Below are 26,249 nucleotides of genomic sequence, written 5' to 3' on the forward strand. Positions count from 1 at the left end.
GTTTCTTTGCAATAGTATATATTTTTCATTTTTCTAAATATGACTGTATCTTTCTGTGCAGCTTGATAAAGTGGCATTATGCATTTCTCACCAAATGTACTCTGATGTTTATGTGGAGAGAAATTGGTTGCGATTTAGTCACTACAAGGTGCACACAATAGGTTTTTGTGATAATGTATAAATGGCAGCTTCTAACCAATTATATAGCTTGACATGTACATACAATTTCTATGGTTTGGCACTTGCCTGTTGAGCAAATACTAGCATGACTATATTTTCTAAACTGAATCCAGGGAGAAGCAGGGTGGGAGCACAGCATCTATATACACAGAGCCATGTTTAGCCACAGACTGGCACTGTTCTCATAGGATTGAGTGAGAATGAGGTACCAAGCCCTGTCTGCAGGACTAAAGAGGAAGACACTAAAACCCTTCTACTCCACGCATTCACGCACCTTCAATGTTCTCTATCTCCGGACTCTGGCTCACACAGCCAACACTACCAGCACACCTCCCATGCAAGCACAGCCGCTCCATTGGCCAGCACTGAATTCCCCTCCCCCGCACAATCAGTAAAAGCAATTCAACAAGACTAACAGAAATCTGCCCTTTCCTTGCCCATTGGCAGCAATGGACCAGAGAATTTGTCAATTGACAGTGGGCCCTGTTGATTGGTCTGTCCTTGAGTTCCTGAGTGAAGGTGAAGAATTACGTGAGCTGCAATTAGGATGAATAAAGTTTATCCAAATAAAATGGCAGAGTATTCGGGGATGAGTTTTGTGAACCGGGGACTCTTCTGGGAATGTTGTTTACTCAGGGACAGGGTATCTCACCAAGGATCGTCCCCGCAAAACAAGCAAATACAGGTCAACTTTTAACATTAAAGATCCACAGTAACAACATACACATTTTTAAAGAGTGAATTTTATATAACATTTTGCTCCTCAACTCATTTCCTTTACCAAATTAGTCTGCACGAGAAGATACATTTGGAATTATTTTGTATGGAAAGGAACTGAGAATTGGGTAAAATATTAATTTAAGGTCTTACTGCTAATTAAATGTTTTATCTTAAGTGAACAATATAAAATAAGGCAGCAGTGTTGGAAGACAGAAATAAAAATGACAACACTTACAGCATCAGTTGACCAATTGCATGAAACTAAAAGATTTGTGGGAATGCTGTTGCCTAGAAGTTACCAAAATATGGTGGCCATTCATTTATTTAGCATGTCATCAAAAAAAAGTAAAACCATAATATTAGTATTGCCATACATTGTATATTAATAAAAATCATTTACAATTCAGTACATGAACAGAATTGCAGAATGCTTGCAAGGTGAATATCATTAGTAGTACAGTACATTCAGTGAAACTTTCAGCAGTTAGTCATATGTGATTTTGATCACCAAAACATTTATTGTTCAAGATCTAGGCCAAGCCCTGATAAGTGTCATGGTCATTAATTAGACAAGAACACAATCCTGGGTTATTTTTGTGTTGGAAATTTGGCAGGAAAACTGGCATTGCAGGTATGTTGAATACTGTTTCACATCACTGATCGCACTGGGGAACTGAGAATGGACAAGGGATTCTAAAAACAATCATAACTAAGAAGTGCTAGTTTGTTATATTGCAGTTTCTTTATGATAATTACAAAAAGGTCCTTCAATCAATGGCCACAGGCCAGATTCCTATGTATAAATTTTGCTATGAATGCAAATGCAATTTTCATAAGTTAATGGAGCAAATTTCAGTCCGATAGTCCCACAAAATGATCTCTTGTGCAAATCAGCAGTTTTCCTTTGATGTTTCCACTTTTTTCCTCATATTTGTAACGACCATCAGCTGCACAGTTTGTGAAAATGTTTCTCATGCCACACGGTATTGAAATGTGTAATTGTGTTATTCTGGATTATTTTAGGCTAAGAACGATATTAAAAACTGTATTATATTCTATTACTCTTGTCTTAAGGACAGTTTTTATCAGATGGAACTGAAAAGCAGAGAAATTGCCAAATCCATTGCAAATGTAGTGTTTCCACAAAGCAAAAAAAAAAGTATTTGAAGTATATATTTAGTTAGTGTCTATTACTATAAAATATTTTGCCCTATATGCCCTGCATTTTGAGTTTGCAGCAAATTTTAAAATGAATTTCTGAACTTCCAAACCTGACATGCATGTAATATTCTTTCCTGAGGCATAAGTCGTTCCACGTCTACCCATTCCTTGCTTTGGACTTGCTGTTTTTTTTCTGAAAAAGTGGCATACCTCTTCCAGGGCAAAACAGTTGTAACGGGACTGCTACCTCGCCATTCAAAAAAGATTTTCTAAACAAAACGTTGCATGCCCATGGCATATCTGTTGACTAGGTAATTGGTTTGAGTACCATCATACTGTGAACTCAATGACGCTATTTGATCCTACACATTACTGCTTTGTCTCATGGAATTAGAACTTGGAACTAGTAATCTGTCTATTCACATAATTACCAGTAAATTGAAACACTGATGATTCATTACATTTGATGTTTTTTAAAAGAAATTTACAATCAAATGGAGCATATGGTATTTAAGAAATGTTCAAGGTGATATCCATTTTGATAGTGTGCATTTTAAGGCTGTTGCGTGGTCAGGAAGGCTAGATTCCTGATGTAAACATTGAAGACGAGGTCCTTGTTCCTGCATTGTATAGTGATATCTGTGTTAAAATCAAGTTTTGCAGATACTGTGACTTGTTTTGCAAAGTATCTAGTTTGGAATCTTTATCGGAGACAAATTTAGATCACAGTATTGAGACTGCTTAAATTGTTCAATTTTCTAAAAACCTACACAGAATTATGTCATGTAGAAGGCAAGAACTGGACTTCCACCAAGATTTATTATCTTGGTTTCTGACTAAGAAAGGAGACTACAACATAATGTTTTCAAGTGATAATTTGAAATCTCAAGAATTGATCAGGGTTGGGTATGCAGTGATTCTAATCAGGACTTAACTATCCAATCTCGAGAGCTTTTTCCTTTATATAACTATCTCAGCTGAGTAATTGGGAAAATAATAATTGATTCCTCCACAACACCTAATGACAATCCACCCAGTGATGACTTGTTAGTCTCTGTGATGTGACTAGCAGTGGTCTCAGTGAGAATGAATACCACAAATGTGATTGTTGATGCGGGTGAGATAACTTGTGCCCACAACTGTAGTGTTGCAAAGGGAACATCTTAAGTGTTACAATACTGATTAGGTTTATTTAAAATTTCTACTTCTGTGCCGTGAGTCACTATGTTCATTGAGAAATTTCAAGAATATGCCATTTTTCTTCTATGAGAATGCTCAGCTATTTTTGCATGACACTATTTCATAGGATAACATTTCAGATTGTACAAACAAATCTTGGACCAAACTGGAATAGTTTAAGGTTCTTATCCAGAGGTGCTATGAAAGACAATTAAAATAAAATGTGAAACAAAGCTGGAAAAATTCTCTAGTTCTGGTTCTATTGCTGCTGTATGAAGCTTCACTTTCAACACTTTCTGTACCTAAATCTGGGCATGTATGTTGCTTAGGCAATAATACAGAGAACGTTAAAATGTAGGTTATCATTAACTACCTTTGTTAGTTGGTTCAGGCATGTTCCTGCTTCATTGGCATGCTGGCATGGGGTTTTGCATGCTGTTTGTATGTACTAAAAACACTAGAATGAAGATGGAACCAGTAGATCCTTCTTGTTCCTTCTGTATTAAGTAAATGTATTTTTGTTTTATAAATAGATATTGCACCAATTACAGTTTGCTCTTGATAAGGCCCCTATAATGTCAATCACATTATGTGCAATACACCAATTGGGCAGAGATTAGTCACAACGGGCTGAATTTTACAGTAGCGCCGCACTCGGCAGCGACGCATTCTGATGGTGGCGTGCATCCCGTGCGGATGTGCCGTCCCTGACCCCCCCGCTATATTATGAGTGGGGACTCATTTAAATAGAGGGCACGGCCGCCACATCCCCAGCAATGGTGCCAGGTGCCACTGTGCAAGCACCGGTGCCATTTTTAAAAGGGCTTTAAGCCCTTAACACAGATTTCAATTTATAAAGGAACATGAGTGCCAATTTTTAGTAAATAGAGACTTGTGTTATGGGGGCCCATCTCCAATCCACCCCCAATGGTCTTTTAATTGGCCCTCATTGACAATAAACACTTTATTCCATACCTGAACTTTCCCCCTTAACCTTCAACCATTTGCCCTTCAACCCCTTCCCACCATTCACACAACTAATAAAAATTGATTTCCCCTCTCCCCCACCCCTCCCAGCTTAAAAATGTTATTCCTCCCCCCTCCTCACCAGATTCTCACCTCGGAACTCCATATGGAGTTTCGATGGTGTGTGAAGGACGAATGGCGGCCATAAAATCGGCGTGGGGCAGCTGCCGCCTGCAGGTAAGTTTATTTGCATCTAATTAATGGTAATCGGCATATTTAGATGAAGGCCCCGCTGCCAGGTGGCGGGGGTGGGCAGGCCGCACCGAGGTCCCCCCACCTCCGATAATATGCGACGGGCCCTTTTCAACGTCACGGGTTGAAGCAGGTCTCTCCCTGCAGAATTTTACCGGCCCCCGCGCTGCGACCCGTGGCATCGAGGAGATGGTAACATTCAGCCTGACAATTCTAGGTTCTTTTTCTTAGTAATTTTTTTAAACATAAAAGCAAATTGAAGAGATATTTGGCTTAAGCTTCCCCAATTGTTCATTAAGTAAATGCACTGTGTGGTCTCGGACTCAACTATGCAGACCAAGATGCTGCCAGGTTTAAACCATGATCTATACTGACAGCTGATTTTATCAGGGGCAGTGGGCAGATACCATGTTTGGCCTCCACATCCCTAGACTATTGAATCAGGGCTTCTGCTCCTAATTAGTTATGTGTGGACATCAAGTGAATGTAATGGACCCATGGTTGAATAGCCTGGCAGCACTCGCTGTTTAGCTTGAACATCAAGAATAGCCATTTGGATAAGGCAATGGAGGAACGCTGATGCATGTGGAACCATACCCCAGCATGAGTTGCTGCCTTTAGAAGAAGGGGAGTGAAGCAAATAAAATATAGGGGAAGGCTAGAAAAAAAAATGTTTGGAAAGTGGCTTGAAGAAACGGCACATTGATGTAGCAAATTATAGCACCAAGAAGTAAGCAATGGAAAATAAACCAACACAGGCTTTCAATATGTCAACTCATGAATTTAGCTGGAATGTAGGGTGGAACTGCCAACTTTAGGCCCCACAGAAAAGAAAAACTAGAAAGTTCACCTGGACAATTATTGCCCATTTCTTAAATCACTGAAAACAGACTGGGAGAGGCTCAGGAGCAGATTGTGCAGCTTCCCTTTGAACTAGAGAATGATCTAAAGAAATCCTAAATGGGGGCTATTGACATTTTTTCAAAATAAAATTGCATTTGTGAGTCAAGTAAGTGCACTTCAATTTTTTTTTACTCAATTATGAATGTTAACTTCATCCTCTTCAAGTATGAAATGCGTTCACAATTCATTCAACAAAAGAAAAATAAAATGGATTGGCCTAAAGTATGATTGAAAATGGTCCACTAATACCCCTCAAAGCAGAGTTAAAACTTTAAATCAGTAAGAAAAGAAAATGGTTGAATGATGGTGCTGGGTGGTTTTGTATAAATCTGATCATAAAATGACTTGAGCAGAGTGACTTGGTGGAAGTTAGTAATGTGTCTAATGAAAATTAGCTTTAATCTGTCAGTCCAACTTACCAGAGCCTGTTTATTTCTAAATTCTATCAACAGGACAAGGCTTTGCCGGATTGCTAGCTTTTAAAATGTAATATACAATGCAATTTCCTAACTCTCAGTTCTTTGAGTTGTAACTTTACTATCTGGTGGTATTTATGCTGCTTAGTAAAGTTCTGGGCTGAAGTTTGCATGGGAAATCTAAACCTATGCATTTAAAAAAAAACAGCAATTAAAGTATATGTGCTGTATAATATACCATTCTATGGCATGGAATGTTAACAGTACTACAGAATTCACCTACTAAAATTAGTCACATTTTTTTAAACATTCCATAATATCACACATTACACAGACCACAGAATTACATTTACTCCTCTACATATACTTTTTCTTGAGATACCAGTAAGCAAAATATCCCATTCCACCTAGGGTTCCCATTAAAAATGAGGCGCCAAAGAAAGAAGGTGGTTTTCTTTTCACAAGGCGGAATGCATTAGGCAAAACAGCTGACAGCAATGTGGTGTGTATGTCTCCTAAAACCTTTCGAAATGCAGTGCGTTTCTGCACTCTTTCAAAATATGCTTTCAAATTGGGTCGATCTGCATTTCCCCAGTACTTTTTAGCGAGCCCCAGGAATTTGAGGCGATGTAATGTTGCTCCAAGGGAAATATCGGCTAAGGTAAAAACTGATCCGCACAGCCACGTTTCACACTTTTGGCCTAGAAAACAAAGGGATGCAAAATCTTGCATGAGATCTTGCACTGAAAGTTTCAATATTACAATCTTGTAAAATGCTTATCATTTTATAAAACAAAATAAAAGTTAATGAGTTGGATTTTGCGGTCAGCGGCAAAGCAGTGACGCTCACTGCTGACCTCAAAGAAAGCTGCCCACGAAGATCAGGTGATCTCTGTAGTGTGGATTTCCTCTTTCCTGACATCAGTTTGAATCTGGTGCCAAGACAAGGGGATTTCCAGGCATCCAGCAGCAGTGATGTCATCGAGCTGGGTAAGCAGCCAATCACATTGAAGTATTCTCACAGACAACAAACCAGGAAGTAAAAGTCATTGAATCCCTTCACTTTAAATTTTAAATTTTACAGATAGTGAAATAAATAATTGGGACATACACATGGGATTAAGGTAGAAACTAAATCATCATCTTTAAAAAGCATTTTTTTAAACAATCTGGAATTATTTTATCATAATGGAGAAATCTGACATTCAACAATTATAAATATATTCTTTCAGGGCCAGTGAGGGTGTTTAGCAGTAATTATGAACTTGGTATGCTTTTTAAAAACCCAGTTACATCTCATTCAACAAAGTGTAACTTTTGCAAGGATTTTTACAGTGAGACTGGTAGTATAACAGTGGATGTTCTTCACCCTCCGAAATGTAGAATCACTGGCTATCAATTTCAAAGGAACAATGAAGGTGAACGCTGAAAGTTTTGCTGTAATTACTACTGCAAAATCAGGGCCATAATTTGAAAAGGCATAAAATGCATTCTTTACTGGCAAACCTAAATAATGCTGCTATGTTCAGTTTTCAGCAAATTCACTGTCAATCCCACCCACGTTTTTAAAAACATGACACACTCCTGTAATCGACAGGTTTGATTAAATCAAAATAAATGCCAGGTGGGTGTGAAATTAACAGTCCCTAAGTACCAATCTTGGTTTCTAGAACCAGGATTGAGAGTGAGATGCTCAGTAGTAGAGTTTATTCACTTGTCAGGATTGGGGTATAGTATATCCTATTTCAATGCAAAATGCACTTTCAAATCATTATAAACTGCATTACAGTATGGCTGCTAAATCAAAAAGCAGTTTATATTTTATTTATTGAACATACATGATCTTGAAGTGCTGGGAAGGAGTTACTTTTCCTTTCTTGTGCCCAGTTTATCAAGTGCTGTAAAGTTCGGCATCTGACTTGGATCAGATGTAATATGGAGGTGACCTACGTCGCTGGTGGAATTTCTTGCCACCTCCAAAGGTTAGGAACACCAGCACTAGTTTCAATTATAGTCATTCTCGGTGGTTGTTGTCCTTTATGCCTCCTTGTACTTGTTGATCCCTCTGCAACCTTCAACATAATTGGCCCCATCATCATTCTCCTCCAATGCCAGTTTTCCATTATCCAGCTTGGTGAGCCTGTTATCGGTTGGTTCCTCTTTGTCATGTAAATATTGCATCTTGATGTCATGATCTGCAGGTATGGTGTCAATTTCCACATGATAACTAGCTCTACCTCTATGCTACTGTCCTTACCCCTCTGCTGTCTCAATTCTCTCAGATTGCTGGTCCAACATTCAGTATTAAATGAGTTGTAATTTTCACCAGATAAACTTTGGGAAGCTGAAAGCCATTGTCTGGCCTCACCACAATCTGTCACTACATACTCCACTCCTCTCCCTGGCCACTGTCTGAACGTGAACCAGATTGTTCATAAATTTGATCATCGCTAACCTAAGTTGACTCGCAGTCGCAAAATTCCTCAAAGTTAAAAGAAAAATGTTAGCCTTTTGTTGCATTCTCTCTATCTCTGTAACATCCTCCGGTTCTACCATCAACTTCTCCCACCCAACCCCCAAGCACTGTCCCTTTGAATCTGGCTTCTTGTGTATTTCCCTCACCCCTTCACCCTACCATTGGTTTCCATGCTTTCGCCAGGCCCCATGCTCTGGAATTCCCTTCCTAAATCACTCTGCCTCACCATCTCCCTCACCTCCTTGAAGACTCACTTAAACTCCATTTCTTTGACCAAGATTTTGCTCACTGCCCCTAATATATCGTCCTTAGCTCAGCATCCATGTATTGATTTCTCTGTGAAGTGTCCTGGGATGTTTTTCCATATTAAAGTCTTATATAAATGTAAACTGTTGCTGCCGCTATTGTAGTCTTTCTGAATAAGAATGCTGAGTTGGTACTTAATTTGAGGGAAGTATTGTAGTATAATCTCATTTACTGGTAGCTGAATTATCCAGACTTACTGTACTCACATCTAACTATCAGAGAAAGCTGTGTAAAATACCAAATGTGAGCTAGGTTTTAAGCCTAGTCTCAGAAGTGAAATGATCTTGTTTTGCTCATCATGCCATCCAGCCCTTCAGTAAAAATTGTTCTCTGTTGGTTAGTACTTATATTGCTTCCAATGTTATTCAACACATTTTACAGTTCTAAGTATTTAGAGTCATGGGATGTTATAGTGTATAAATAGACCCGTTGTGCCTGTACCAGCTCTCAAAGAGCTCGGTACTTAGTTTCATTCCCCTGCCCTTTCCCTATACATTTTAAGAAATATCTTTCAAATATTTAGCCACTTTCCTTTATAGTTCATCAATGGATTATTCCTCTTCACATTTTCTGGTAGGGCATTCCATGTGCTACCCACTTCCTGGATCACTAAAAGAAATCCTATTCTCAACTATTGTTCTTTTGGCTATCATCGTACATTTATGCCCTCTAGTTACTGATTTGGCAAGTGGGAATAGTTTTTCCCTGTTTACCTCCATTCAAAACCCTCAATTTTGAACACCTCTATTAAATCTCATGTTAACCTTTCGCTTTTCCAATGTAAAAAGCCTTAGTTTCTCTAATCTCTCTTCTTCTAAATAAAATATTATTCCTGATACCATCTGAATGAATCCCTTCTGCATGCTCTCCGTGGCCTTGTGTTATCTTTCCAAAAGGCACCAGAAACTGAACACAACAGTCTGACTGCAGCCTAACCAATGATTTGTATTGATTTAGCATTGCATCTGTACTTTTGTACTCTATATTCTTATTTATAAATCCTAGCATCTCATATGTTTTTACAGCTTTCTACAAATTTCGAAGAGCCACATTTCTCTTTTTTTTTTACTTAATTTAATATTGCACAAAGTAAAAATTGTCATGAAATTGTCTTTTATAAGCACATTGTGATAATGATAACTAAAAAGTTCTTACAGCTAGCAGAAGAACAAATTATCCATAGAGATAAGACTAGCTAGAATTTCTTTTTCAAACAATAAATTTTACTCGTAATGAAACTTTTAGCTATTTATAGATCTTTAATTGGTAATTTATTCAATTAAAAACAATAATGTACATTCAGTGCTATGTATCATCCACTCTGTGGGCCAGTGTGGTGATTGAATAATACGACAGCAATGCAGCTTAGCAGAATTTTTGCCTACCATTTATTTGTTATGATGATGCAGATCACATTGAAAACAAATTGGCTATTATTCAGTTTTTGCCTAAGGACACAGAGGTGACCCCTTGTTTAATTTTGGTGCATAAAATTGACCAATGATAAAATAACAAACAATTTAAGAATGTAATGCATTAAAACTATTATATGGTAATTTGAAAAATTATATTTAATTGGTGCAAATATTAAATCTTGCCTGTGTAGTTTGTCTTCTGGAAGAAAAAAGACTTGCATTTATATAGCATCTTCTATGACCACAGGATACCCCAAAGCGCTTTACAAACTATGAAGTATTTTTGAAGTGTAGTCACTATTGTAAAGAAGGAAACATGGCAGCCAATTTGCACACAGCAAGCTCCCACAAGCAGCAATGTGATAATGACGAGATAATCTGTTCTTATGATGTTAATTGAGAGATAAATATTGGCCAGGGCACTGGGGATAACTGCAGGTTTGCTTTGAAATTGTGCTGGGGGATCTTTTGGGTGCATCAGTTTAACATCTCATCCAAAAAATAGTACCTCCATCAGTGCAGCACTCTCTCAGTACTGCTTTGGAATGTCATCTGTGATTTTTGTGCCCAGCTCCCAGAGTGAGACTCGAACCCACAACCTTTTGATTTAGAGGTGATAGTGCAACCAACTGAGCTGTGCTAACATTCTAAGGCTATACTAATGTTGATGCAGCTGACTGTTCTCATCAGATTACAGAGTATGTGACTATTTTAAATGTGAATCAAGAATTTTCCATCTCTTAAGGCATTAGCCTACACTTGGTTTGACCTCCTAACTTTGTATTACGGAAGGCATATTATTCATAGATATAGTCATTAACCCAGTGTGCATATTGTTGGTGATCACAGTCTTTGCAACTTCATTAACTTGGGTAAGCATTCAAAAATAAGTAGTTAAAGGTTCAACAAAGAACGAAAGAATGAAAGATCAACAGGACTACTTGTTTTCAATGTATTTTTCCAAAAAGAACTAGATATTCCTGCAAGACTAAAACTTAATATGGGCAAATCTGTAACATGGCAGATTAACAATTCTGCCAAAAAATGTTAATGGTACTGATCTTAAACATCTTTTCAAAACTAAATATATAGGATAGGAATCGATCTATATATATCTAAATAATCTTTGAACTTGTGGTGGATTCAATGATAACTAGTATGTTAGTTCTCTTAAACCTTTGGCCCTGTAAAATTCCTTCAAGAGAGAGCTGGACCTGTTTCTGGCTGGGGTGGAGATCACTTCTTACATTAGGTTGGTAGCAAGTCTGCTGATTAGGAGTGTCTTAGAAACCAGCAAAAGATCAGCAAAAAATTGATAAAAAGGGAAAATATAGAATATGAGAGTAAACGAGCCAGAAAAATAAAAACAGATTGTAAGAACTTTTATAAGTATATATAAAAGAAGAGAGTAGCTAAAGTAAACGTTGGTCCCTAGAAACAGAGACAGGAGAAATTATCATGGCGAAATGAGGAAATGGCAGAGGCATTAAACAAATATTTTGTGTCTGTCTTCACAGTAGAAGACATAAGTTTTGTACCAGAAATAGACGGTAACCTAGGGGCTAAAAAGCATGAGGAAATTACGGAAATTAATATCAGCAGAGAAGAAGTATTGGAGAAACTTAAGGGACTAAAATCCAACAAATCCCCAGGACTGGATGGCCCACACCCCTGGGTTCTAAAAGAGATAGCTGCTGAGATAGTGGATGCGCTAGCTATGATTTTCCAAAATTCCTTAGATTCGGGAACGAGATTGGTAGTTGGCAAATGTTACACAGCTTTGCAAGAAAGGAGGGAGAGAGAAAACGGGAGCTACAGGCCAGGCAGCCTAACATCAATCATTGGGAAAATACTGGAAACTATTATTAAGGAAGTCTTAACAATACACTTAGAAAAGCATAGTATGTTTAGAACAAGTCAACATGGTTTTACTAAAGGAAGGGTTTTTTACTCTTTACTAAAGAGGTTTTTGAGGATGTAACTAGTAGGGTAGATAAAGGAGAATCAGTATATGTAGGCTGCGTTTGCTGACAACGCTACCAGTAGGTGGCTCTGCAGTGGCACATGCGCAAATGCAGCCTCTGCCACTAAAACGTCACATCTGTGACGTCAGCAGCTGCCAGGACTAAAGATGGCGCTGCTCAAATAATCACACGAAGGCAACCTAAACACATGGCAGCACACAATGGCAGGAGCGAGACAGCGAGTGATTGGGCGGGCCGGGGGGAGTGGGCAGACGGGCCGGGGTGGGGGAGTGAGCGGGTGGGGGGGGAGCGAGCGAGTGGGCGGTCCGGGGGTGTGAGAGAGAGCAGGCGGGCGGGTGGAGGAGAGCGCACCCGCCGCCACCACCAAGGTCTTCGGCCACGCTCTCCCTGCCTCCCCAATCCCCGGCTCTCTCCCTGCTTCACCCATCCTCGGCTCTCTCCCCTCTTCGCCATCCCCGCCTCTCTCCCAGCTTCCCCCATCCCCGCCTCTCTCCCAGCTTCCCCCATTCCCCGCCTCTCTCCCAGCTTCCCCCATTCCCCGCCTCTCTCCCCGCTTCCCCCATTCCCCGCCTCTCTCCCCGCTTCCCCCATCCCCGCATTACTCGATGACGTAATCTGCGCATGCGCCAACCAGTCCTGGCAATGTGGAACGCAGCGCATGCACAGAGAGCAGGAGCCAATCTGCGCACATGCCCGTCTGATGACATCAGCTGCCGGCTGCGTTGTCGATAATCACTTTGGTATATGTAGTGTACCTGGATTTCCAAAAGCATTTAATAAGGAGCCACACAAAAGAATAATAGGCAAGATAAGAGCTCATGGAGTTGGGGGTAATATATTAGCATGGATAGAGGATTGGTTAAGGGACAGGAAGCAAAGAGTGGGCATAATCGGGGCAGTTTCAAGTTGGCAGGCAGTGAATAGTGGAGTGCCACAAGGATCCGTGCTGGGGCGTCAGCTATTTACAATCTATATCAATGAATTAGCTGAAGAGACGGAGAGTAATATATCTAAGTTTGCTTATGATACAAAGCTATGTGGTAAGGTAAGTTGTGGGGAGGACACAGAGAGGCTGCAAAGAGATACAGACAGGTTAAGTGAGTTTTTTAATTCTTTCACGGGATGTGGGTGTCACTGGCTAGGCCAGTAGGCCAGCATTTATTGCCCACAACAAGATGGCAGATGGAGTATAATGCAGGGAAGTGTGAAATTGTTCACTTTTGTCATAAGTATAGAAAAGCAGAATCATTTTTAAAAGGTGTGAAACTTGTAAGTGTTGATGTTCAAAGAGATTTGGGTGTGCTCGTACAAGGAACGCAAAAATTTAGCATGCTGGTACAGCCAACAAATAGGGAGGCAAATGGCATGTTTGCCTTTATTGCAAGGGGATTAGAGTACAGGAAAAATGATGTCCTGCTACAATTGTATAGGGTTTTGTTGAGACCACATCTGGAATACTGTGTGCAGTTTTGGTCTCCATATTTAAGAAAGGACATTCTTGCATTGGAGGCATTACAGCAAAGGTTCACTAAATTGGTTCCTGGGATGAGGGGGTTGTCCTATGATGAGAGGCTGAGTAAATTGGGACTATATTCTCTGGAGTTTAGAAACATACAAGATTCTGAAGGGGCTGGATGGGATAGACGCTGAGAGATTGTTTCCGCTGGTCTACGAAGTCAAAACATAGGGGCACAGTCTCAGGATAAGGGGCTGATCATTTTGGACTGAGATGAAGAGAAATTACTTCATTCAAAGAGTTGTGAATCTTTGGAATTCTCTATCTCAGAGGGTTGTGGATATTCCATCGTTGAATGCATTTAAAGCTGGGATAGACAGATTTTTAGTTACTCAGGGAATCAAGGGATATGGCGAGCAGGTGAGAAAGTGGAGTTGAAGCCGAAGATCAGCCACAATAGTATTGAATGGCGGAGCAGGCTTGATGTGCCATATGGTCTACTCATCCTATTTCTTGTGTTCTTGTGATACTGTATAACATTAATCAGGACCAGAGTGGCTTCCTGAATAATTATGATTCCCTAAGGGGGTCAGAAATCTCCAGATCTCCCTGGAGGTGGGGTGGGAAGTGTATATATTTTGATGCTCAAAGCATTGCAGTTGATGGGACAAGCTGGATGTACCAGTAGGTTTTTTCATGTCTATCATTGTCTATATGTTTGTAAGAACACACATGCTTTTATTGTTTTTTCAAAAGGTTATAGATGACCTGATCTGCAAACTTTGTGTGTGTTGGCTGAGGCTGAAACAAAAGCAAAAAGTGTTTTTTACCAGTAAAACAATTACCAACCAGAACACCACAGTACATTTCAGTGAAGCACCTGCTGTTTGTAAATTTATGGTAATTTTTACAATTTTGCATTCTAGGTGTTATTTAAACTTTAGTTTGCACAAACACATATTACTGTATTACTGTAAACATTTTCTTTCAGCAATTCCATACCTGCTAGTTCGTGCTTCTGCTGTTCAAGCTCTGCTTCCACTTGATCTAAAACGTTCCCCAAATCACTAAGAATTTTCTTCAGATTGTTCACATCATCATGGTCCAATATTTTAGCCTAGGAAAAATGTGAAAACAGCATATTACTGTGATTTAACCTTATTTATTAACAACTGAACTGTTCAACGTGCTCATTGTGGCCAGTGGTGTGAGTATGCAGTATGGAATTAGCTTGCTAGCTGATAGTGCTATTGAACTGGGAAAAGCAGCATTCTACCCATACATACAAGTAAGGAGCCCTGCTTGCTGGCCTCAAACTGCTAGTGATAGTTTTAACGTTAGAAATTGCTGATCGTACAGTCAGTTATTTTCCATTAGAAGTGTATTGGTGTTTCAGTGAAATGTCTATTTGAAAATTTTAACTTTAAAACTTTCAAAATTTAGCTTGGCACTGCTTACAGTGATACTGCAGCTACTGCACTGCACAAATATTGTGACATCACCTCTGCCTGGTGGTTCCATTAAATTTAAAAAAGGGTTGGATTATTGCAAAGTAACCTTTAACTTCAATTGCAGATGAAGTAAACTTGTCTTACAAAATTAACAAGGAAAGTTCAAGTGCAAAGTAGTTTATGTTCAAGTTCAGTGTATAATAAATGGAATCTTATTTCTGAAGGAAACATTTTCCAACGGCTTGCACATATATGGACGATGTGATTAAACAGTGGACATTTATTAGGCATGCCATGCAGCATAATGCAAATTTCTATAAATATGAAATAAACAGTGGAAAATTCTTGGGTAATGACTTGGCAAAATGAGACCAGATCATAATCATTTGTCATCTGCACAGGCTACCTTTCAAAGTATTTCAAACAAAGTATGCAGTTTTTGCTCTTTTTTTTTGTTCCCACGGAGTGGATAATGTTAGCAAGGCTGCATTTACTGCCATCCCTAATTGCCTGAAAAGGTGGTGGTAGGCCTTCTCCTATAACTGTTGCAGTCCTTGTGATGATTGTGCAAAAATGTTGTTAGATAAGGAATTCCAGGATATTGACCCAGCAACAAGGAAGAATGGTGATATATGTTGATGTTGAAAAGATAAAACATAGAGGAGACCTTGGAGGTGATGGCTTAATCATGGCGTTTCTGCCTTTATTCTTCTCGGTGGTAGAGATTGTGGGGGGAGGGGGGAAGGGAAGTTGTGAAAGCAACCTTAATGAGTTACTGCAAGTAGTCCTGTACTTAGTATACGACAACCACAGTATGCTGGTGATGGAGAAGGCCATTGGGTCCAGTGTCTGAGATGCCAATTTAGCAACGGTTCTGTCCTGAAAATGCTGCACCTCTTAAATGTTGTTGTGGCTGCTCTCATCCAGGCAACTGGTGAGTATTCCATCACACTCCTGGTTTGAGCTTTTTAGATGGCGGAGAGGATTTGAGGGTTCTGGAAGTAAGCCACTTGGCATAGAGTATCCTATGTCTGCCCTGCTCTTGTAGCTATGCTGTTGATATGGCTGGTCCAGTTATGTTTCTGGATAATGGTGATCCCTCAAGATGGTGGGAGGCTTGGTGATGGCAGTGCTGTTTTTGCTATCTAAATGCAAGTTGTTTCTGATGTTGTTGTTAAGGTTGGGGTGATGGCTGAGCTTTCTCTTGTTTGTGATGGTCATTACCCTGCACTTATGTGGCATGAATGTTACCTACTACTTGTCAGCCTGAGACTAGATATTTCCCAGGTCCTGCTGCAGGTTGACATGGGCTGCTTCATCATGGGAAGGCTTCTGAATAAAGCTGAACACTGTGGAATCATCCATGCATAACTCCATTCCTGACAAGATGGAGGGAAGCTAATTAAGGTAGCTGCAGGAGCAGCCATTACCACTGGAGGGAGCCCCTCCATGGGCCAGGAAGCGGCCATTAAGGAGGAGACCCCACCCCCCCCCACCCCCAACCTTCCCGGGAACCAGCTGGGAGGCCGCCAGGGTTTACCTAGCGGTTTTCCTATGTGACGCCGGTGCCCCCTGACACTGGGGGGAGCAAGTGACTATAAAGTGGGCATTTAAGTGGCCTATTTGGCCAACTGTGGGCAGCCATGCCGCTGAGGTTGCCACTGCTGGTAATATCCCATAGCAGCGGGAAGACATCGGGCTCCCCTCCCGATGCCTTCCACCACCATTTTACTAGCCCTCCCACCTCCCTGTCCATCTCCAGAGTGCTGGTATAATACAGCCCAGTGTGTTTACAAATCTTTAAAACCGTGTCTCTTAAAATACAGTTGAGCTTGATTATCACAATATGCTGCTATTGAGCACCACTTTTTAGCTCGAGTTAAAATCTACATTACGGTTTATAGTGCAGTTCAATTCTCAATCAGATAGACCTATTGAGAAAAAAAGGGATTATACCCCATAGAGATATCCAGCACTTCTATCTGGCATTTATGCATTTAACAAGAATGAACAAACGTGATTGTCATCCAAAGAAATTATTAATTATTGAAAGAAATTCTTGTCTGTTGTGAATGTTGATCCCAGTACCCAGAAATGTAAGTAATCACTGCATGGCACTTTAAAAAGAAAAATCACTGTACTTAATTAATAGTGAATTATTCAATGTGTTCAAAAACATGATAACATTGACAAAGTCTTCCATGTGATGATACTTCATTGGGGGATATAATATTTATATAGTGTTTCATGCTGACATTGAGTGCCTAAGGTAGGGACAAAAATTCACTTTGGGAATGGGAGGAGGTAGGGAAGGGGTGGGTGGCAGCAATTAGCTCTGAGCTATGGAGTCCCAAGCCTTCCTTGAGTGTCCCAGAGAGGCACTCCTGACCTCATGGTCCACAAAGAAACCTAAAATAAAGCTTCTTTTCTGGACCTCTTCTGACCCACCTCTGGCACCCAACAGTCTGGCCTAGTGGGAAAGCCGTCACTGTTCCCCCACTCAGGCCCCCAATCAAAATTGCAGATAGGGTCTTATTGACATCATCCATCCAACCTGATCTGCATATTTAAAGTAGCACCCTACCTCCTTCATGTGTCTCCTGCTCACCCGCTCAAAGGAGGATGTTAATTTCGGAACATGGTGGAAAAGCAGCGTCGTCAGAGCAGGTAAATGACTAGCATTTAACTGTTCCCCTGCAAGGTTTCTGGCAGGTGGGGGCAGTTAAAATCGGGGCCAAGGTGCCTTCCATATGGAGGAAGGTAGGCCCCTGTGCTATTATTTATGTAAATTGCACAGAAACATCAAGAACGTTACTCTGCAGTAGATAGTGCATCTCTCAAACATCTTGCCACTTGATGAATTTTTTCTGTGGTCAACAGTTTATTAGGGATCTATGCAACAAGTTGTCCTCTGTTCACAGAAAGGAATTACAGGTAGAAGCTCCTGACAAAATAGATAATATAAGGATGTGAATATAAATGATCCTATTTTTAAACCTTATATGGTTCACTTTCATGTATTAAAAAAAATCCCAACTGAATAACCTGGTTAATAGTGAAATGGATATTTATGTTAACAGTAATAAGGGTGTACATGAAGATGAAATTAAAACAAAACAAAAAATTATGCAATGAATTCCCTGGTTAGAGGTTAACTAATCCTAAACGGTGTGACAAAGCCATTATAACTACTAGAGTCAGGCTTGTTGGGGGTTGTTATGATCCTGTAGTTTTTTTCTTTTCCGGGAAGTATGCAGTGTGCCTTTAAGGCTGTAACAGGATCAGTACTGCTTTAAGGCCGCAAGCTGCAGGGACTGAGTCAAATTATGCATTCTTGTTGCCAGAGGATACAGCCACTCAGGATCAAGGACATGAGATACAATGTTTCCAATTGATGTTTGAAACTAACTGAAAAACTGGCTTTTGAGACACAGTTAACAGACACAGACAGATAGCTGGACCAGGATATAGTGAAGGAAATGCGAGCTCTCCTTATACCTTATTTATTATAATCTCAGAATTCTGAAAAGTCAAGCCAGATTAATTTTTTTAAGAGAAAACAACCAATTCCTTTACTGAACTGTAATTGCTGAAATTGATCGCTGGAAAAGAAAAGCATCAACTCAACTGCTGAATTAGACTACAGATTGTTCTATTGTTGAAGAACCTTTTTTCTCCCCCATCTGTGAGGGCGGCTGTGAGGACTTCAAGCAACTTTTCTTGGGACTTTTCCCATTGTGCCACCATAATATTGGCAGAAACCCCGTTACAGCACAGTGGCGCAGTGGTTAGCACCGCAGCCTCACAGCTCCAGCCACCCGGGTTCAGTTCTGGATACTGCCTGTGCGGAATTTGCAAGTTCTCCCTGTGTCTGCGTGGGTTTCCGCCGGGTGCTCCGGTTTCCTCCCACAGCCAAAGACTTGCAGGTTGATAGATAAATTGACCATTGTAAATTGCCCCTAGTGTAGGTAGGTGGTAGGAGAATGGTAGGGATGTGGAAGAGAATATGGGGTTAATGTAGGATTAGTATAAATGGGTGGTTTTTGGTTGGCACAGACTTGGTGGGCCGAAGGGCCTGTTTCAGTGCTGTATCTCTAAATAAAAATAAATAAATAAATACAGGTGGGAATACAATTTCTAGCAAAGTTACGCCACCCGAGCAGGCACAGCTCTGCAGAAATTTGCTCCCTAAGTAAATTAAGGCCAGGAATTTCCCCATTGGTGGCGGTAACTTCAGCGGAAACCTGGAACAGACGTGTAAATGGGCTTCCCACTAAACGTATGACAACCAATCAGGAGAACCCCAGAGGAAAATACCAGTCCTTTAATGGTCCTAAGCAACTTAATTTTAAACAATTTCTTGTACATTATATCCCATTATTAATTTACAGTGCAGATGGGGTTATCTTAATGTCCTGATAATCACATTGATATTAATGCTAATTACATGTGTGAATAAAGGCTACAGAAAACTGCTCTTCAAAATTTAATAAGCCAATATCAACAGTATTTGTCATATGGGTCTTTGCAAGTCTCACTGGGACCCTCAGCCAGTAAAGTACTTTCCTGCCCCTGTTATTGCTGCCACTGCCAATACCGATTTAATATATTTAATGCTAATATATAAAGAGTTTTTGCCAACTTGATATTGGTATTAATAGATGCTGAATCTGGCATTCATTAAAAGCCAAGCAACTATATAGCTTTCAGAGACTGGTAGCAGTGTACAGTCTTGCGTATACCTCACGAGTGGCAATGTATTCGCACACAATGTGGTCTCCTGTCCACTGGGGAGACGTAACGCAGATTGAATAATTTTTTTGCTGAATACCTCCATTCAGTTTGCAAGCTTGGCCCTGAGTTTCTGGTAGCTTGGCATTTTAATTCTCCGTCCCACTCCCAATCTGATCTCTCTGTTCTCAGCCTCTTGCACTGTTTCAATGAAGCTCATTCAAGGTTCAAGGAACAGCACCTCATCTTTTGATTTGGCACTTTACAATCATCTAGGTTTAACAACTTCAGATTGTAACCACTGCTGCCATTTTTTCAGACAGCAGGGTGCTGGTAATAGTTCTGGAGTTTTACACCTCCTCTAGACCCATCTTGTTCCATTGCCCCCCCCCCTTTGCCTTGCACCATAATGCCTTTTTACCATTTAATTTCTCCAGCTTTCCACCCTATCACAGACCTCCTCGCATGTCCTTTCCTTACTTTTTTTTTAATTCCTTCACTGGATGCAGCTGTCACTGGTAAGGTTAACATTTATTGTTCATGATGGTGGTAAGCTGCTGATAATGGTTTCTGATACAACTGAATGGCTTACTATGCCATTTCAAAAGGTAGTTAAGAGTCAAACACATTGTTGTGGATCTGGAGTCATATAAAGGCCAGACCATGTAAGGATGGCAGATTTCCTTCCCTAAAAGATATTAGTGACCCAGAAGGGTTTTTTATGACAGTCCAGTAGTTTCGGGGTCACAATCACTGATACCAGCTTTTTATCCCAGATTTATTTAATCAACTGAATTTAAGTTGCCCAGCTAGTGGTGGGATTTGAACTCATGGGCTGGATTTTCATTTTTGGGTTGGGATCCTGACGTTGCAGGTAATGGACAGAGGGGGCACCTCAAGCTGGAGGCACCCTCTCAACACTTTTAAAATTGTTGAAATTGAAAATGGCTACAGTTGCCACACCACCTGTGGCCACAGCAATTTTGAAGTCAACTGTAGGGCTGAATGTTTAAAAAGTGATATGGAGTGCCTGCCCCCCCCCCCCCCACACATCCCCTGGTCTGCCGCCTTCCACTGGCTTTGTTTAAGCCACCTTGGGTGCCTGCCTGCCAACTGGAAAATTCCAGTCAGCATGGGAGAGGGGCCTTAATAGGCTCCTTAATTGGCTACCCGCTGCTTGTGAGCGAGTAGCCATTGGGCCTCCGACCCCACCTCTTTGAAAATGACCCGGAGGCAGGCACGTCACTCTCCAACAGTGATTTTTCTGCCCGCCTGCCTCCGGTCCCATATCTCCAGATCATTAGTCCAGGCCTCTAAGTTATTAGTCCAGTAACATAACCTCTATGCTTCTCTAACCATACCAAATGTTGATCATGTTAATAAAATGGTTCATATAGTGCCTGCTGATTCCCTTTTCTTACCATTTTTAACTTCTGACTTTGAGTGTTGTTGAATGCTCAAGTGTTGATTGGTACAGTCAGATACTGTTTCAAAGTTGAATAATGGAAAATGCAACTGTTCAGTGACAGTAATATTGAAGTGTTTATTTACTGGCAATGCTCAGCCAGACTATGAGGTCAAAATATTGATATTAGCTATAACTCAGGGTTTACCTTCCTACTGGGAGTATTCTGAGTATGCAGAAATTGTGAAATAATCATAGATTTTCTGAAGTTACATGACTTCCAGCACCGGTGGTTTTCAAACAACATTTCAAGTGAACCTTTCACCCTTCAGTGAACTTGGTAAAGAAAAAACACATCCATGTACTCTTTTCAGTTTGAACACTAGTCCTCAAAAAATAAAATATTAAAAAAAAAGGAAGCACTTTCATAATACCTCCATCCTTGGAGGAATGAAACGCCATTTTTAAATGCATTTCATTACAAAGAGTGAAAAAAAACAGAAGGTGAAAAATATTAAAACACATTTACACACTCATCCTCATTCACATTTTACCTGTAGCTAACACAGTCCGGCTTTGTACCAACTTTGCACTCAGATAACTGAAAGCAAAGTTAGATTCCAGACAAAGCATCCGCAATTACATTATTTTTCCCGCAATGTGGATAATCTTTAAGTAATAAGGTTAGAATAGTAAACGCCATTGGAATAGTCTGGCATTCTGGTTTTTGAATTTTTCCACAAAGGTTAGGGGGGGGTTATGATCAGTATATACCAGTGTCTCTCTGTAGTCGTGGCAGACATAAACTTCAAAATGCTTAAGAGCTAGTAATAAGCCTAGAGTTCCTTTTTCTACGATTGAATATCTTTTTGGTGTCGATTTAGCTTTTTGGAAAAGTATCCCATTTGCCTTTCTATGGCTGACTCATTGTCTTGTAACAAGACTGCACCGACCCCCAGGGCACTAGCATCAATTGCCATCTTGAAGGGCTTAGTGAAATTTGGAGCAGTCAACACTGGTTCACTAATGAAAATGGCTTTCAGCCTCTCAAAAGATGCTTGGCAGTCCCCTGACCGCACTACCTTGGTTTTCTTTTTGTAGCAAATCTGTCAGTGGAACAGCTATAGTGTATAGATTTCAGTGTAAGTTAAAAGTTAATTCCCTTTTGTTTTCGGAGGACCAGGGGACTGCTGGGTAAGTGAAAACTATATATTTGGGCGATTTAAAATCAATTTCTTTTAGTTTAGGTTGCAGCAGCTTGGACAGAAGCAGAGGTACGGAGCGAACTTACAGCTGGGAGGTCAATTTCAGTGTAAGTTAAAAGTTAATTCCCTTTTGTTTTCGGAGGACCAGGGGACTGCTGGGTAAGTGAAAACTATATATTTGGGCGATTTAAAATCAATTTCTTTTAGTTTAGGTTGCAGCAGCTTGGACAGAAGCAGAGGTATGGAGCAAACTTACAGCTGGGAGGTCAATTTCAGTGTAAGTTAAAAGTTAATTCCCTTTTGTTTTCGGAGGACCAGGGGACTGCTGGGTAAGTGAAAACTATATATTTGGGCGATTTAAAATCAATTTCTTTTAGTTTAGGTTGCAGCAGCTTGGACAGAAGCAGAGGTACGGAGCGAACTTACAGCTGGGAGGTCAATTTCAGTGTAAGTTAAAAGTTAATTCCCTTTTGTTTTCGGAGGATCGGGGACTGCTGGGTAAGTGAAAACTATATATTTGGGCGGTTTAAAATCAATTTCTTTTAGTTTTGGTTGCAGCAGCTTGGACAGAAGCAGAGGTACGGAGCGAACTTACAGCTGGGAGGTCAATTTCAGTGTAAGTTAAAAGTTAATTCCCTTTTGTTTTCGGAGGACCAGGGGACTGCTGGGTAAGTGAAAACTATATATTTGGGCGGTTTAAAATCAATTTCTTTTAGTTTTGGTTGCAGCAGCTTGGACAGAAGCAGAGGTACGGAGCGAACTTACAGCTGGGAGATCAATTTCAGTGTAAGTTAAAAGTTAATTCCCTTTTGTTTTCGGAGGACCAGGGGACTGCTGGGTAAGTGAAAACTATATATTTGGGCGGTGGCTGTACCCGAGACACTACACGTGTAGTGTCTCCCACCCACCCTCCTCCTCTAACCAAAAAAAAGGACTCTGGTGTGTTGATAAGGTAAGCTTTTTATTTAAAAAGTTCTGTCCGTCGGATTGCTAAGCTAACAAGTTTTGACTTTTTTTGGGGGGTTTTTCAGTAGATTTGTTGGGAATTTAGAATAGTGGGAATGGAGGTTAAGGCAGTTGTATGTTCCTCCTGCGGAATGTGGGAGGTAAGGGTCGCCAAGAGTGTCCCTGCTGATTGCATCTGCGGGCAGTGCACCCAACTCCAGCTCCTCGAGAACCGCGTTAGGGAGCTGGAGCTGGATGAACTTCGGATCATTCGGGAGGCGGAGGGGGTTATTGAGAGGAGTTATGGGGAGGTAGTCACACCTCAGGTAAAAGAAGTAGGTAGATGGGTTACCGTCAGGGGAAGGAGAGGGAACCAGCAGGCAGTGCAGGGATCCCCTGTGGCCGTTTCCCTCAACAACAGGTATACCGTTTTGGATACTGTTGCGGGGGACGACTTACCAGGGGTAAGCAATGGGGTACAGGTCTCTGGCACAGAGTCTGTCCCTGTTGCTCAGAAGGGAAGGGGGAAGAGGAGCAGAGCATTAGTCATTGGGGACTCCATAGTTAGGGGAACAGATAGGAGGTTCTGTGGGAACGAGAGAGACTCACGGTTGGTGTGTTGCCTCCCAGGTGCCAGGGTTCGTGATGTCTCGGATCGTGTTTTTGGGATCCTTAAGGGGGAGGGGGAGCAGCCCCAAGTCGTGGTCCACATAGGCACCAACGACATAGGTAGAAAGAGAGATGGGGATTTAAGACAGAAATTCAGGGAGCTAGGGTGGAAGCTTAGAGCGAGAACAAACAGAGTTGTTACCTCTGGGTTGTTGCCCGTGCCACGTGACAGCGAAGCGAGGAATAGGGAGAGAGAGGAGTTGAACACGTGGCTGCAGGGATGGTGCAGGAGGGAGGGATTTGGTTTCCTGGATAATTGGGGCTCTTTCTGGGGTAGGTGGGACCTCTACAAACAAGATGGTCTTCACCTGAACCAGAGGGGTACCAATATCCTGGGGAGGAGATTTGCTAGTGCTCTTCGGGGGGGTTTAAACTAATTCAGCAGAGGAATGGGAACCTAAATTGTAGTTCCAGTGTACAGGATGTTGAGAGTAGTGAGGTCAGGGATAAGGTTACAAGGACGCAAGAGGGCACTGGCAAGCAAGAACTTGGTTTAAAGTGTGTCTACTTCAACGCCAGGAGCATCCGGAATAAGGTGGGTGAGCTTGTAGCATGGGTTGGTACCTGGGATCTCGATGTAGTGGCCATTTCGGAGACATGGGTAGAGCAGGGGCAGGAATGGATGTTGCAGGTTTCGGGATTTAGATGTTTCAGTAAGAACAGAGAAGATGGTAAAAGAGGAGGGGGTGTGGCATTGTTAATCAAGGAGAGTATTACAGCGGCAGAAAGGAAGTTTGAGGACTCGTCTACTGAGGTAGTATGGGCCGAGGTTAGAAACAGGAGAGGTGAGGTCACCCTGTTGGGAGTCTTTTATAGACCTCCGAATAGTTCCAGAGATGTAGAGGAAAGGATAGCAAAGATGATTCTCGACAGGGGCGAGAGTAACAGGGTAGTTGTTATGGGGGACTTTAACTTTCCAAATATTGACTGGAAATACTATAGTTCGAGTACTTTAGATGGGTCAGTTTTTGTCCAGTGTGTGCAGGAGGGTTTTCTGACACAGTATGTAGACAGGCCAACCAGAGGCGATGCCACATTGGATTTGGTACTGGGTAATGAACCCGGCCAGGTGTTAGATTTAGATGTAGGTGAGCACTTTGGTGATAGTGATCACAATTCGGTTAGGTTTACCTTAGCGATGGGCAGGGACAGGTATATACCGCAGGGCAAGAATTATAGCTGGGGGAAAGGAAATTATGATGCGATTAGGCAAGATTTAGGATGCGTAGGATGGGGAATGAAACTGCAGGGGATGGGAACAATCGAAATGTGGAGCTTATTCAAGGAGCAGCTACTGCGTGCCCTTGATGAGTATGTACCTGTCAGGCAGGGAGGAAGTTGTCGAGCGAGGGAGCCGTGGTTTACTAAAGAAGTTGAAACGCTTGTCAAAAGGAAGAAGAAGGCTTATGTTAGGATGAGACGTGAAGGCTCAGTTAGGGCGCTTGAGAGTTACAAGCTAGCCAGGAAGGATCTAAAGGGAGAGCTAAGAAGAGCAAGGAGAGGACACGAGAAGTCATTGGCGGATAGGATCAAGGAAAACCCTAAGGCTTTCTATAGGTATATCAGGAATAAAAGAATGACTATAGTTAGATTAGGGCCAATCAAGGATAGTAGTGGGAAGTTGTGTGTGGAATCAGAGGAGATAGGGGAAGCGTTAAATGAATATTTTTCGTCAGTATTTACAGTAGAGAAAGAAAATGTTGTCGAGGAGAATACTGAGATTCAGACTACTAGGCTAGATGGGATTGAGGTTCACAAGGAGGAGGTGTTATCAATTTTGGAAAGTGTGAAAATAGATAAGTCCCCTGGGCCAGATGGGATTTATCCTAGGATTCTCTGGGAAGCCAGGGAGGAGATTGCAGAGCCTTTCTCCTTGATCTTTATGTCGTCATTGTCGACAGGAATAGTGCCGGAAGACTGGAGGATAGCAAATGTTGTCCCCTTGTTCAAGAAGGGGAGTAGAGACAGCCCTGGTAATTATAGACCTGTGAGCCTTACTTCGGTTGTGGGTAAAATCTACTGTTGGAAAAGGTTATGAGAGACAGGATTTATAATCATCTTGAAAAGAATAAGTTCATTAGCGATAGTCAGCACGGTTTTGTGAAGGGTAGGTCGTGCCTCACAAATCTTATTGAGTTTTTCGAGAAGGTGACCAAACAGGTGGATGAGGGTAAAGCAGTGGATGTGGTGTGTATGGATTTCAGTAAGGCGTTTGATAAGGTTCCCCACGGTAGGCTATTGCAGAAAATACGGAAGTATGGGGTTGAAGCTGATTTAGAGCTTTGGATCAGAAATTGGCTAGCTGAAAGAAGACAGAAGATGGTGGTTGATGGCAAATGTTCATCCTGGAGTTTAGTTACTAGTGGTGTACCGCAAGGATCTGTTTTGGGGCCACTGCTGTTGTCATTTTTATAAATGACCTGGAAGA

The 26,249-nt window shown here is 41.2% G+C and overlaps 1 protein-coding gene across 2 annotated transcripts in view; it reads right to left on the bottom strand.

Moving 5' to 3' along the window:
* Window positions 1–4,353: 4,353 nt before the first annotated feature.
* The window catches only part of gdap1l1 (ganglioside induced differentiation associated protein 1-like 1), a 96,397-nt gene continuing 74,501 nt past the window's right edge, over window positions 4,354–26,249 (bottom strand). For both annotated transcript variants that reach the window (XM_068048253.1, XM_068048252.1), the window contains exons 5-6: window positions 14,418–14,532; window positions 4,354–6,478 (exon numbers count right to left, since the gene is read on the bottom strand). In XM_068048253.1, the coding sequence (XP_067904354.1) occupies window positions 6,135–6,478; window positions 14,418–14,532 (459 nt within the window). In that variant the 3' untranslated portion in view covers window positions 4,354–6,134. The remainder of the gene's footprint in view (window positions 6,479–14,417; window positions 14,533–26,249) is intronic.

The sequence above is a fragment of the Heterodontus francisci genome, chromosome 16, assembly GCF_036365525.1.
Source record: "Heterodontus francisci isolate sHetFra1 chromosome 16, sHetFra1.hap1, whole genome shotgun sequence".
Taxonomy (NCBI): Eukaryota; Metazoa; Chordata; class Chondrichthyes; order Heterodontiformes; family Heterodontidae; genus Heterodontus; species Heterodontus francisci.